Source organism: Eptesicus fuscus, chromosome 11 (genome assembly GCF_027574615.1).
Source record: "Eptesicus fuscus isolate TK198812 chromosome 11, DD_ASM_mEF_20220401, whole genome shotgun sequence".
Classification (NCBI taxonomy): domain Eukaryota; kingdom Metazoa; phylum Chordata; class Mammalia; order Chiroptera; family Vespertilionidae; genus Eptesicus; species Eptesicus fuscus.
In genome coordinates, this window is record NC_072483.1 from 44,060,551 (window position 1) to 44,073,693 (window position 13,143).

General features: G+C 36.3%; 1 protein-coding gene across 7 annotated transcripts in view; it reads right to left on the reverse strand.

Annotated features, from left to right (window-relative positions):
- Positions 1 to 13,143, reverse strand: part of LOC103283505 (sodium channel protein type 1 subunit alpha) — a 72,997-nt gene that overhangs the window by 27,686 nt on the left and 32,168 nt on the right. For 6 of the 7 annotated variants that reach the window (XM_054722810.1, XM_054722809.1, XM_054722807.1 and 3 more), the window contains exons 12-16: positions 12,478 to 12,610; positions 11,110 to 11,348; positions 9,380 to 9,553; positions 8,029 to 8,385; positions 6,340 to 6,819 (exon numbers count right to left, since the gene is read on the reverse strand). In XM_054722810.1, coding sequence (XP_054578785.1) covers positions 6,340 to 6,819; positions 8,029 to 8,385; positions 9,380 to 9,553; positions 11,110 to 11,348; positions 12,478 to 12,610 — 1,383 coding nt within the window. Of the gene's footprint in view, positions 1 to 6,339; positions 6,820 to 8,028; positions 8,386 to 9,379; positions 9,554 to 11,109; positions 11,349 to 12,477; positions 12,625 to 13,143 lie in introns of all 7 variants that reach the window. The other variant, XM_054722811.1, reaches the window with a different exon arrangement.

Below are 13,143 nucleotides of genomic sequence, written 5' to 3' on the forward strand. Positions count from 1 at the left end.
GGTTTACTTTGAGATAGAATATATTGTTAATTTACATAAATGTAACATGGGCACTTGAAAGTAAGAATTCTCTGTACGTATAATTTTTGAGATAATAAACACTTATACCATATTTACTTTTATTATTTACTAGAGGCCCAGTGCACAAAATTAGTGCACTGGTAGGGTCCCTAGTGGCCGGCAGCTGGGGCCTCCCTTTCTCCCTCTGGCATTCTGCTGCTGCCACCACCGCCACTGGCCAGTGCCTCCCTCCTTTCCCCTGGTCGCCTGTTGCCACTGCTGCTGGCCAGGGCCTCTCTCCCCTCGGCCGGCCCCACCCCCTGGCTGAACTCCCAGATGAACTCACGGTCAAGGGGACAATTTTCATACTACGCTTTTATTATATAGGATAATATTCAAGTTATTAGTGTCCTTTTAAAATTTTTCTTTGTTTTATCAAAGGCTAAAAGAATATTATTAAAACCCTCACAATCTTACCTAATAAAAGAGTAATATGCAAATCGACCCTAACTCTGCTACACCCACAAGCCACGTCCACAAGCCACATCCACCAGCCAATCAGGAGCAGATATGCAAATAAACCCAACCAAGATGACTACAGCCACAGAGAGCAAGGTTTCCCAGGCAACGGAGGAAGCCAAGCTTTCCGCCTGCCCTTACAGGCCTAAGCCTCCACTCAAGCTACAAAATTTCAATTATAAAAGGTAAACAAATCCAAACAGAAATGGCGGCAGCCATGGAGCTGGAGAGAGCGGGAGGCAAGGGTTGCCCCCAGCAATGGAGGAAGCAAAGCTTTCCACATACCCTGGCCAGCCCAGGCCTCCACTTAAGGCTACAAAGTTTCAATTATAGAAGGTGAATTAACCCAAACAGAAATGGCTGCCGGCCACAGAGAGAGCAGGAGGCTTGGCTCTGCTCCAGGCTACAAAGTTTCAATTGTAGAAGGTAAATAAATTCCAGATAGCAGGGCCTCCACTTGGGTCGCCAGGGGTGTGGCTGGCCTGCAAACCACCACAGGCCCCTTGCTCAGGCCACCCCATGCCCCAAGGGAACCCCCATCCTGATCCGGGACACCCTTCAGGGCAAACTAGCTGGCCCCCACCCCTGCACCAGGCCTCTATCCTATCTAATAAAAGAGTAATATGCAGATTGACCATCACTCCAACACACAATATGGCTGCCCCCATGTGGTCAAAGATCCTGCCCCCATGTGGACACAAGATGGCCACCACAAGATGACCAGCAGGGGAGGACAGTTGGGAGGCACCCAGGCCTGCAGGGGAGGGCAGTTAGGGGTGACCAGGCTGTCAGAGGAGGGAAGTTGGGGGCAAACAGGCTGGCAGGGGAGCAGTTAGGCATCAATCAGGCTGGCAGCAGAGTGGTTATGGGGTGATCAGGCTGGCAGGCAGAAGCAGTTAGGGGCAATCAGGAAGGCAGGCAGGCGAGCAGTTGGGAGCCAGCAGTCCTGGATTGTGAGAGGGATATCTGGAGGGGTCCCAGATTGGAGAGGGTACAGGCTGGGTTGAGGGACACCCCCACTCCATGCACGAATTTCGTGCACCGGGCCTCTAGTCAGTACACATTACTTTTATCAATATATTCGTATAGTTCTCATTATTGAAATAAAAGATGAAGTTGCTCTGAGTAGTTTATTTGATTGGGGTAATAACACTATTATACAAAAAGAGAAGGGAAAGATTTGTGGAAAGAATCTGTTTCTACATTAGTACATTAGATATACATTCAAATAAAATGCTAAATAAATTGAATAACAGCAAAATAAAACATCCTCAAAAAAGTGTTTTATTGATTTAAAAACCAATAAGGTCAATTAACTTTTCATTTTTTGTTCTTAAATTAAAATTTTATTTTATTTTGAAATTCACCTAATAAAGCCTCTGGTTCTCATAGTATTTAGATTAATAGACTGTTTTAAAAACCCATGTTAATGTTTACTAAACCATTAATCAGCCTTTAATTTACTAACTTCCAAATGAGCTAGTTTATTCGAAAACAGGTATGTTTCCACACATGACTCTCAGTAGCTAAACTACAGTCTACACTGACTTGTATTCTCCATGGGTTTTTGGCAGGTTGACTTAACAAGGGAACCTAGAGAATGCAGGGAACACATGGTGCCTGAGGCATCCATTTTGCCTCGTACAATAACCATTTAATAACTACAAGCCTGATAGTAAGAACATTTTTCTTCTCAGTGGCTTTATGCAACATTTTTTCCTTTTAAAAATGTTTGCTATGGAAGCAAATTATTTTGACCCTGAGTATGAAAACAAATAAAGCAAATAAAATACTCCATGATATTATTTTAAGAGTACATGATTAAATAGTATTTTCTTGTTCTCTGACTTGATCTTAGGATGTTTTTGCTCTTATTTTAGACTTGGTTTGTTAGAGGGAGCTTATCTATAGGGTTTAATAGAAGTTCAATTGATAATACGTGCTAAAATATATTAAAAATAAAGTGGGCCCAGCTGGTGTGGCTCAGTGGTTGAGCTTTGACCTATAAACCAGGAGGTCACATCAATTCCAGGTCAGGGCACATGCCTGACCTCAATCCTCAGTGGGGGGCATGCAGGAGGCAGCCAATCAATGATTCTTTCTCATCATTGATGTTTCTGTCTCTCCCTCTCCCTTCCTTTCTGAAATCAATAAAAACATATTTTAAAAAATAAATCTGAAATTTAGGGGTTCTAAAGGGTACAGAATATGTATGTGTCTACATATATTGTTTTTGAAAAAAATACTTAATTTTAAAGCTAAGCATATACTATTTTAAAGGTGAATTTTTCACTATTGTTATATATTTAAGATATATATATATATATAATCGTAAGTCATACATAAATGAGATGTTCTACAACCTCAACAATATTAATATTTCATTGTGTATATTGTGCATTAGTAAATATTTCCAATGTACACTAAGCATATTAAAATTTAAAATAGCCTCTATTAAAGACTCTCAACAAAACACCCATATAATATCAAAGAAAAAAATACTGTATAGAGATTTAGTATTTTCACAGAGCAGCTAGAAAGATTAAATATTGTCATTAATTTCCACATCATTCCTAAAACACAGGTGATTTCTTCATCAATCTGTGTATTAGAATGACAATCATTCACAATTACTAAATATTGAATTGTTCTTATTGTGAAATCTAGTGATAGTCAAACACTTGCCCAGAGCAGAGGTGATGGTGGAGGAATAAAATTCTAATATATTCTAAATTCTGCTTTTTAACATGAATTTTTGTATCAATGATTAGCTTTAAAGTAACAAAAGAAACATAACATTCCATCATATATTAGACCAACAGGAAATTATTGTAACGCAAATAAGTTAGACACCAAAAAAAAAAAAAATCTGCAAAATTTATTAATAATCCTCAGGCTAGAAAACAAAATTGTAAACCAAATGAGTAATTTCCATTGTTAAATTCATTTTGCTGAATTGAGCAAAGTCACTAGTGTTTTGACATTAATTTTTAAAGTTAAATAACATAATCTATAATAATAAAAGTGTAATATGCTAATTAGTCCAGACCACCTTCCTGATGACCTTCCTGATGACCTTCCTGATGACCTTTCGAATGACCTTCTGGACGAAGCTGCGGTGACAGGGGCTGAGGCAGAGGCAGCTGCCGCCGTGGCGGAGGCCAAGCCCCTTGCACCAATTTCATGCATTGGGCCTCTAGTACTATATAATAAAAGGCTAATATGCAAATTGTCCCCTCTGGAGTTCAACTGGGAGACTGGGAGTTCAATCGCTTGCTATGACATGCACTGGCCACCAGGGGACGGCGTGGAACATGGTGGGCGACCAGCGGCTACGGCTGGGTGCTGAGGAAGTGAGGGAAGGAGGAGGTTGGGAGGCTGGGAGGCAGGGAATATGATCGGCCCTGATCACTGGCCAGGCCTAGGGACCCTACCTGTGTCAGACCTCTAGTTAACAAATATTTAATGTGCCTACTGAAAGTGTTTAGTTCTCTTTTTAGTCAGACAAACTTGGGTTTGAGTCACAATAACTGTTTTATAGACCTTAGGCAATTAACTAGATTCCTTAAGCTTTAGTTTCTAATTTATAAAATGATCCTTATTTCACATAGTTGCTATAGGGATCAAATCAGATAACACATGAGGAATGCTTGGCATGTGCTTACTGAATAAATGGTAATAATTTTTAACAGTATTATATAGTTTTTAATATATGTATCACCTCACAGAATGGCTACTATCAATAAATCAACAAACAACAAGTGCTGGCAAGGATACAGAGAAAAGGGACCCCAATGCACTATTGGTGGGAATGCAAACTGATGCAACCACTGTAGAAAACAGTATGAGTTCCCTCAAAAAGTGAAAAATGAAACTGCCTTTTGACCCGGTGATCCCACTTCTTAGGAATATATCCTAAGAATCCTGAAACACCAACCAGAAAATATTTGCAACCCTATGTTCATAGCAGCATTATTTACAATAGCTAAGATCTGGAAATAACCCAAGTGCGGATCAGCAGGTGAGTGGATTAAAAAAGCTGTGGAACATTTACACAATGGAATATAACATGGCTGTAAAAAAGAAGGAACTCTTATCCTTTGCTATTAGCATGGATGGAACTAGAGAGTATTATACTAAGTGAAATAAGCCAATCAGAGAAAGACAAATACCAAATGATTTCACTAATATGTGGAACCTAATGAACAAAATAAACTGATGAATAAAGTGGAACCAGAATAATGGATACATGGAACAGCCTGGTGGGTGCCTGAGGGGAGAGGGGTGATGGTGATTGGATAAAGAAGGTGAAGAGATTAGTTAAAAAAAACACTTATGTAAACCCCATGGACATGAGTGTGGTGAAGGCCAAAGGAGGGAAAGGAGAAAGTGGATTGAGGTAGGCAAAGGAAGGGAAAAAGGAAGATACTTGCAATAATGTCAACATTAAAATTTTTAATTAGCCTGGCTGGCATGGCTCAGTGGTTGAGCGTCAACTTATGAACCAGGAGGTCAGAGTTTGATTCCCAGTCAGGGCACATGTCTGGGTTTCGGGCTCGATCCCCAGTGTGGGGTGTGCAGGAGGCAGCCAATCAATGATTTTCTCTCATCATTGATGTTTCTATTTATCTCTCTCTCTCCCTTCCTCTCTGAAATCAATAAAAGAATATATTTTAAGTAAAAAGGAAAATAATTTAGACAATGTACACTAAAGAGCATTTTTCTGTTTTTGAGATTTCCCCACAATAAATGGGAAGTGAAGGCACTTTATTCTAGACTTCCTTTGAATTATCTTTCATATCCATTAGAGTTTTATCTTAATGTTTCTAATTAAGTTGCTATGAATTAAATTGTGTGCCCCCATGATTAATTTCTTGTAGCTCTAACTCCCAGCATGACTGTATTTGGAGATAGGGCCTGTGCGGTATTGATAAAGGTTAAAGGAGACCCTAAGGGTGGGGTCCTACTCCGACAGGGCTGTTGCTCTTACAAGAAGAGGAAAAGACACCAGAGCTCTTTCTCTATCCACACATACATATCAAAGAAAGGCCAGGTGAGCACACAGTGGGAAGGCAGCCATCTGCAACCCCAGGAGAGCACTCTCACCAGACACTGACCCTGCTATCACCTTGATCTTGAACTTTACAGTCTCCAGAAATGTGAGAGAATATATTTTGGTTGCTTAACCCTTTGCACTCGCTTGCTTTTTTCTCAATTCCTTTATTCTAATGCTAACCGTGTCGAGTCACACTCGACATCCAAGTACAAAAGGTTTTAAGCCATGCAGTGTACGACATATTCTATGGCATCCTGGAAGATTAACACATAGGTCACTATAATTTTAATTGGAGGATCTATATTGGATATTTCTTCTTGTTAAGTTCTCTTCCATGTATATGAGACAATGTGATGCAATGGAAGATACACAAACCCTGTAAACAAAGACTATAAGTTTAATTCTCATCTATACCCCTCATTAGTTATATGACTTTAAGCTACATAAGCTAATATTCGTATCTGAAAAGTTAGAATTAATAACACATTCCTTTCAAAGTTATCATATGTATTAAATCAGATGACCCTTATTCATTTCTGGGATCATTCACTTATTCACCATCTAACAAATATTCATTAATAAAAATGAGAAAATTCACACAAAAACTATATTATTCTTCAATTTATCAACCATTTTCCTGGTCTTAAATCTTTGATTTCTCAGTGAAATAAAACTTTATATGATGGCAAAAAAATCTAGATGGAAAATATATAATTTTAAATACACATACATATTCATATCTACCCACAACTACAAAATCTTACCTCTTTGCTTTCTTCCAGATCTGATTCACTACTGAAGTCCTCTGTGTTTAAATTTTCAAAGTCAGACTCTCCTACAGCAATTGGTACAGTCACAGTAAGACTGGGATTGTTTATGAATGACATGTAATCACTTTCATCAATAATGTATTTTTCAACACTGCTGCCAGTTGCTATTCCACTTGTGGTTCCATTTACATCTTTAAGATAACGAAGATCTTTCCCAATTTCTGTGTGATTGGACATACAACTTTCTTTTTTATTGTGTAGATCATCAAGTGGTTTAATTTCATCTAAAATCTTTTGCTTTCTAACGAAGGATTGTTGAATAAATTCATATATTTTTCTCTTCACATAAGCGATTCCTTTATGCATCCTCTCCACAGCAATTTGGAGATTGTTCATTTCATTATCGTCATCAGTGGCTGCAAGGTTGTCTGCACTAAATGAACTCAGAAGCAAGGCCAGAAAGAGGTTCAGGACCTTAAAAATAATATAAACATGATTGTGATTTCACCCCAATATAAAGAATAGCAGATGGACATCACTTATTCCTCTAAGTGTACAGGAAACTATAAGTTCTAACAACTAGACAAGAAAGGAACACCACAGTACAGTGATTAGAGATTGGGCGATTTGAGTTTTTGATCCTGCTCAATAACTATTTCCCTACACATACATCGTTGGGCAAATAGATGATTTCTGTTGGTCTCAAGTTCTCTCACTTATAGAATGAGAAGTTGAATGACATGCCCTAAGGTTTAGCTAAATTTAAAACTGTGTGATTATAAGAAAACAGATTGATGTGTGTACTTATACAAGAGCTCTGAACTTAAACATCACTAATGCTTGCAATTATGAATTTAAATACATTCTATGGTTTCTTTATTGATAGAAAGTGATATTGCATTGGACATTAATTGAATTATGACCATTATGACCCAGAATGAGAATTAGGGGTTTAACATAGGCATTGACACTTATTTTCTTAATCTATTACATTTTTCATACCTCACTAGTTGAATTAATTAACTAATTAGGAGAACTGTTTATTAATTAGAAGAACTATTTATCCCTAATATTTCCATAAGACTGACACACTAATGTATATGTCCTTTGGAATATATTATCTATTTCTATACTATAAAAAGTAATTAATATTCCAAGTTTAAAGAGAGAGAAGAGTTGATCAGTTACTCAATTCAGGTAACCTCAGGACTTATTAGCCAACCCTTGTTTTGACTGAGAGCCACTAGAGAATTGGCTAATCCAGAGAGTGACTGTTACTATTGCCATGAAGGGACAAGAAAATGGTAAAATCAGTAGGAAAACTTAAAGGCTTTACTCTTTAGTTCTAAACTAGCAAGTAAGAGTGGGTTTTCTCTAAATTGCTTCCAGACTTTTCCTTCTCTTGTCTCTGAATGTTCCCAACATATCCTATTAGGCCTGTCTTCAATATGATACTGTATAGGAATTCACATAATAAATGTGATGACATGATTGACAAAGTGGTGTTGAGTATTACTGTAGAGTCCCTGCTATATTGCTGTGTTGTCAAACTGAGACTATAAGCATATACAAGGTAAGAGACTTTCAAAATTATTAATCATAGTTTTTGTTTTGGATAAAATGTCACCATTCTATTGTGCTCTTAATCTATTTCTGAAACACATATCTTAAATGGGTGCATACCACCAGGTTTCCAATGACCATGACCATCATGAAGACAGTAAGGCACATGGCTTGACCAGCGACCTCCATGCAGTCCCACATGGTCTCTATCCACTCTCCACACAGCACACGGAACACAATCAGAAAGGAGTGGAAGAAGTCATTCATGTGCCAACGTGGGAGTATACAGTCTTCATTGATTTTGCAGACACAATCTTTGTAGCTTTTACCAAAGAGCTGCATGCCAACCACAGCAAAAATGAAGACAATGATGGCCAACACCAAGGTGAGGTTACCCAGAGCTCCCACTGAGTTGCCGATGATCTTTATTAGCATGTTTAATGTTGGCCAAGATTTTGCCAACTTGAAAACTCGAAGCTGGAAAATAAAAAATAAAAAGTTATCATGACCTTTAAGAGGGTTATATATATATTATGATTTACCAAGAAATTATGATTAATATTGAATCTGTTATAACATCTACCCTGTCTTTGAACCTTCTCAGGCTCATGGTAATTTTGGACCTTCTAACAAGAATCTGGTTCTTACATATTTTAACCATGTAGATCATTTTCCCTAAGAGTAGATGTTTAATGCTTATGCGGGGTTCAAATGTGCTTAATTTGTTTAGTGAAGGTGGTTATAAGCCAAACTAGGCCTGACACTAATATTAACATAGAAATTGCAATGATTTCTGCTGATACTTATTTGTTAACAGCATGCAAAGTAACATCATATTGAGTTCTACTATAAGTGGAGAAAAGTATTTATTATTTATTAATGCTCCTTTGAGGCACTGCCATAGCTAGATGTGCCTGCATTTTAAAATTTGGAATATTTCCCATGATTATAATTCTTTCCCTGATGTGTAAGAACATATATGTGAATCAATGGGCATGTTAAGTAACCCTACAGCTTTCTTTCCTGTGATTTTTGTGAAGAAGCTCATTTTTCAGAGGTAGAATTAGAACAAGTTTCTGCTTGCACATCTTGTATCTGATCATCATTCATTGTTACAAAGGGGTGTTTATATTTTAAGTTACTACTAAAATGAGATAGATTTTCATTATAAATATTTTTTAGATCCAGAAATATTGACTGTAGTTATCTCTAGAAACAATAATTAGTCAGAATGGTAACTGAGAACTATATTAAACTTTACATGACTATACTTTTTGCAATAAACACTTTTTGAAATAAGTGAGGAAATTTTATCCATTTAAGAACAGTTTCTGACAATGCAAATGTTACACACACAAAAAAATGAAAATGTTAGTGGTTGTGTGTTCAAATCTATAATAGTGTTATGCAAAAACCCTGGTTATTGGAAAGATTTTGTTGTTGCTATTTTTGTTTATTTGTTTGTTTTTACCAATCGAAATGAACGGAGAACTGATAATCCTTCCACGTTGGCGAGGCCAAGTTCTACCAGGCTAAGGGTCACAATAAAACCATCAAAGATATTCCATCCTTCTTGGAAATAATAGTAAGGATCCATGGCAATAATTTTCAGAAACATTTCTGCTGTAAAGATCCCAGTGAAAACCTAAGATCAAAACAAAATTACTGTAATTCCATCAAATAATGATAAAGTAGAATGACACAATATTTGCTCTTAGAACAAAATGCTTATGCTACTTTCCCCATAATGATTCTATTGCTAGCTTACCCAATTATAATTGATAAAAGGCTCTCACAGACATTAATTCATTTTATTCTCACAGAAGTTTTTAAAAAAATATTTTTATTGATTTCAGAGAGGAAGGGAGAGGGAGAGAGAGATAGAAACATCAATGATGAGAATCATTGATCGGCTGCCTCCTGCGGGCCCTACATTGGGGATCAAGCTCGCACCCTGGACATGTGCCCTGACCAGGAATTGAACCATGACCTCCTGGTTCATGGGTTGATGCTCAACCACTGAGCCATGCTGGCCGGGCCTCACAGAAGTTTATTAAATGGCTAAGACAAGTATTATAATTACCTATTGTTGAGGAAAATGGACTTTAGATGGGGTCAATGACTTGCCTGGTAACATACAATTGGAAAATGGGAAAACTAAGATTTGAGTGAAAATCTATTTTTAACCAATGTTCCACTCATTAAATCAACCTGCCTTTTCTCCAGACTTTATACAGCACAAGTACTGACAAGATTTTGCCCAGGAACAATTTTATTTATCTATAAGTTTATTCTCATTTCCCTCAAATCAGATAGTTATTAAACATGCATATCTATTATAATAATATAATAATAATATAATATCATTATAATAATATAATATTACTATTATCAATTTGTTAAGCACATGAAAAAATAAATTTACTTCCATAGTCTAAACCCTAGTGCTTTGAAAATGTAAATACTACAATGCAGTACATTTTACATGTTCTGCTTTTACCATCAAAAATCCTAAATCTCAAAACAAATATGGCAAATGCATGCATTACTTTAGAGCCCTCTTTCAGCAAATAAAAGTTAATATTCCTAAGTTGAGTCAATTGACAAACAAATTAATAATTTATGTTTTTTTTAAGCACAGAAGAGAATCAAGTGGCAACCTTCAACCAAAATGGCCTTGTTAATCATATAATACACAAAATGTACTGGACAATTTCAATATTTTATAGTTTTGATATAGAATAAATGGATAAAACAATATATGTCCTACCTAGATCCTGGAAGTGGAAAAGCTGGAGATGTTTTGACTGGTTAAATTCTTGCTTATAATGATGATGGCCAGGCAAGATAAAAGGATCTACAATTTTATTTTAGTCTTCTACCGGTAGGGGAACTATGATAATATTATTTCAAAAAGTGTGTTCTTAAACTGTTTCTGCATCTTAAAAATATTATAAGTACTGTATCAATATTGACTTTTCAAATAATCCTATGCCTATTACATTTCTGTTTTTTGCTCTGACATCAAGGGCTATTATTGTTGGCAAAATATATAGTGTAGCCAGCTAGATATATTTCCTATCTTTTGGGAGCCAGGAGTAGGAAGTGTGGTGGAAAGACTGCTATAAGCTATTAAATGTAAACAGTTTCTCAAACAAAAAAAATCAAAGACAGAACACATTTACCTTCTAATATGCTTACCAAGTTTCCTACTGTAAGCACATGATTGAACTGCTCTGTCATGGGGTAGTGTTCCATGGCCATGAAAAGAGTATTTAAGACAATACAGATGGTGATGGTCAGGTCAACAAATGGGTCCATCACAACCAGGTTGACAATATGTTTCACTTTTAACCAATATGGTGAACAGTCCCAGATTAAGAATATGTTGGCAAATTTGTACCAACAGGGCGGGCATTTCTGCCTGGATTCTTCAAGTTCTAGAATGGAAAAAAAAAAAAAGAACAACCACCAAAAGATTTATTTTATACACACATTTATTTCAGATACACTAGACTTCTGTTCAGAAATCAACACGTTTCCCATTGCTACAGAGTCAACCCCTTTTGTACTTATAACAAAACAAAAACCTAAAGTATTTAGACTCCTGAAGATATTTCTTTAGACATAACATAGAACAGATGTAGCAAAGAATAGTTTTTTTTTCTTGTATGTATTGATAATGTGGCTCAGCCTTTAACTTAAATGAATCATCTTTTAAATGAAGTCTCAATAGAAACATGGATTGGGGAAGTGTCATTCTGTGTTAATATCTGGCTAAGCTATTATCCTCTGGCTGTAAGAAAAAGGGTAGGGATCAACATGAGCCAAGAATAGTTTTTTAAATTTGTTTTTACTTTGCAAAAATGACCTACTTCTCTCTTGCAATCTTGAGAGTATTGAGGTTGATGTTGGAAGTCTTAAACTAAGTAGAACAGAAGAGAGGATCACTATGACTAATGGGATTAGAAACCCCTAATAGAAATGCTTATTCACATGATCTCACTCATATGTGGAATCTAATGAACCAAATAAACTGGTAATCAAAAAATAGACCTAGAGTCATAGAAGCATGAACAGACTGTTGAACCTCAGAGAGAAGGCAGGGGAAGGCAGGTGGGAAGAGATCAACCAAGAACTTGTATGCATATATGCATAATTCTTGGACACAGATAATGGGGCGGTGGGGGCCTGGGCAGAGAGGACGGGAGTGGGCTGGAAGAGGTTAATGGGTGAAAAAGGAGGACCTATGTAACACTTTCAACAATAAAGATTGAAAATAAAATAAAATAAACTTATATTAACTCTTTTTAAAAAAGAAATGCTTATTTTGCATTTTCAAGGATTTTCTACACACAGGAAAACATTTGTTAGAGGTCCAATATCACTGAGTTTAAAGATTTTTTTAAAGCTTCTAGGACTTCTTAGTAGGTATAACAAATAATAACTCTTGAATAAGACCTACTATATTCTCCCCAGAATATACTGCTTCCAATGCACAAATAAAGATACTTGTTTCAAAGAGACTACAAGTTTAGTAAAATGAATTGAATGGAATTTGTTACAAACCTTCTACTGTATTTGTTAAAATGCTGGCTATACTCATCGCTCTTTGCCTTTGAGAAGGATCTTCTAGAAAATCCAGGGAGACATGGAAAGAACTTGACCGTCTTTTTCTCATTTCAGTTTCAGTAGTTGTTCCCTGTAAAGAAAATGCTGATGTATTAAATAATTAACTTAAACAATATGATGAGTAAACAACTAACGTGACACAGTGAATTGCATGAAACACATGCATCATGCACTTTCATATTTAGTTGGTGATGGCAGATATTGCTGACTTATTGTATAATTAACCTGGAGTGTCCAAACTGTCAACTGTTTAGCCATACAGCAAAAACTGAGTTTTTTTTAAACTTCTCATTTCTTAATTTTATGAGACATGATGCAATTTAGATATAGTTGATAATCTCTTGAGAGACATATTTAACAGTTCCCTTTATTTTAGAACTAATAGTGAAAAACCAACAACTTGAAAAATTCATATAAATGATTAGGGCATTTTCTTTTGAGAAAGGAAGCCATTTATTTTTAAAGAAATACAAATGATCATAACACATGTAATTGCCATCTCAGTTTCTGGGCACAAGACATAGATGGTCATTGACAACACAAAATGTATGTTTAAAGAACACACACACACACATGCTGCATGGACAACAGTTTCATCCAGGG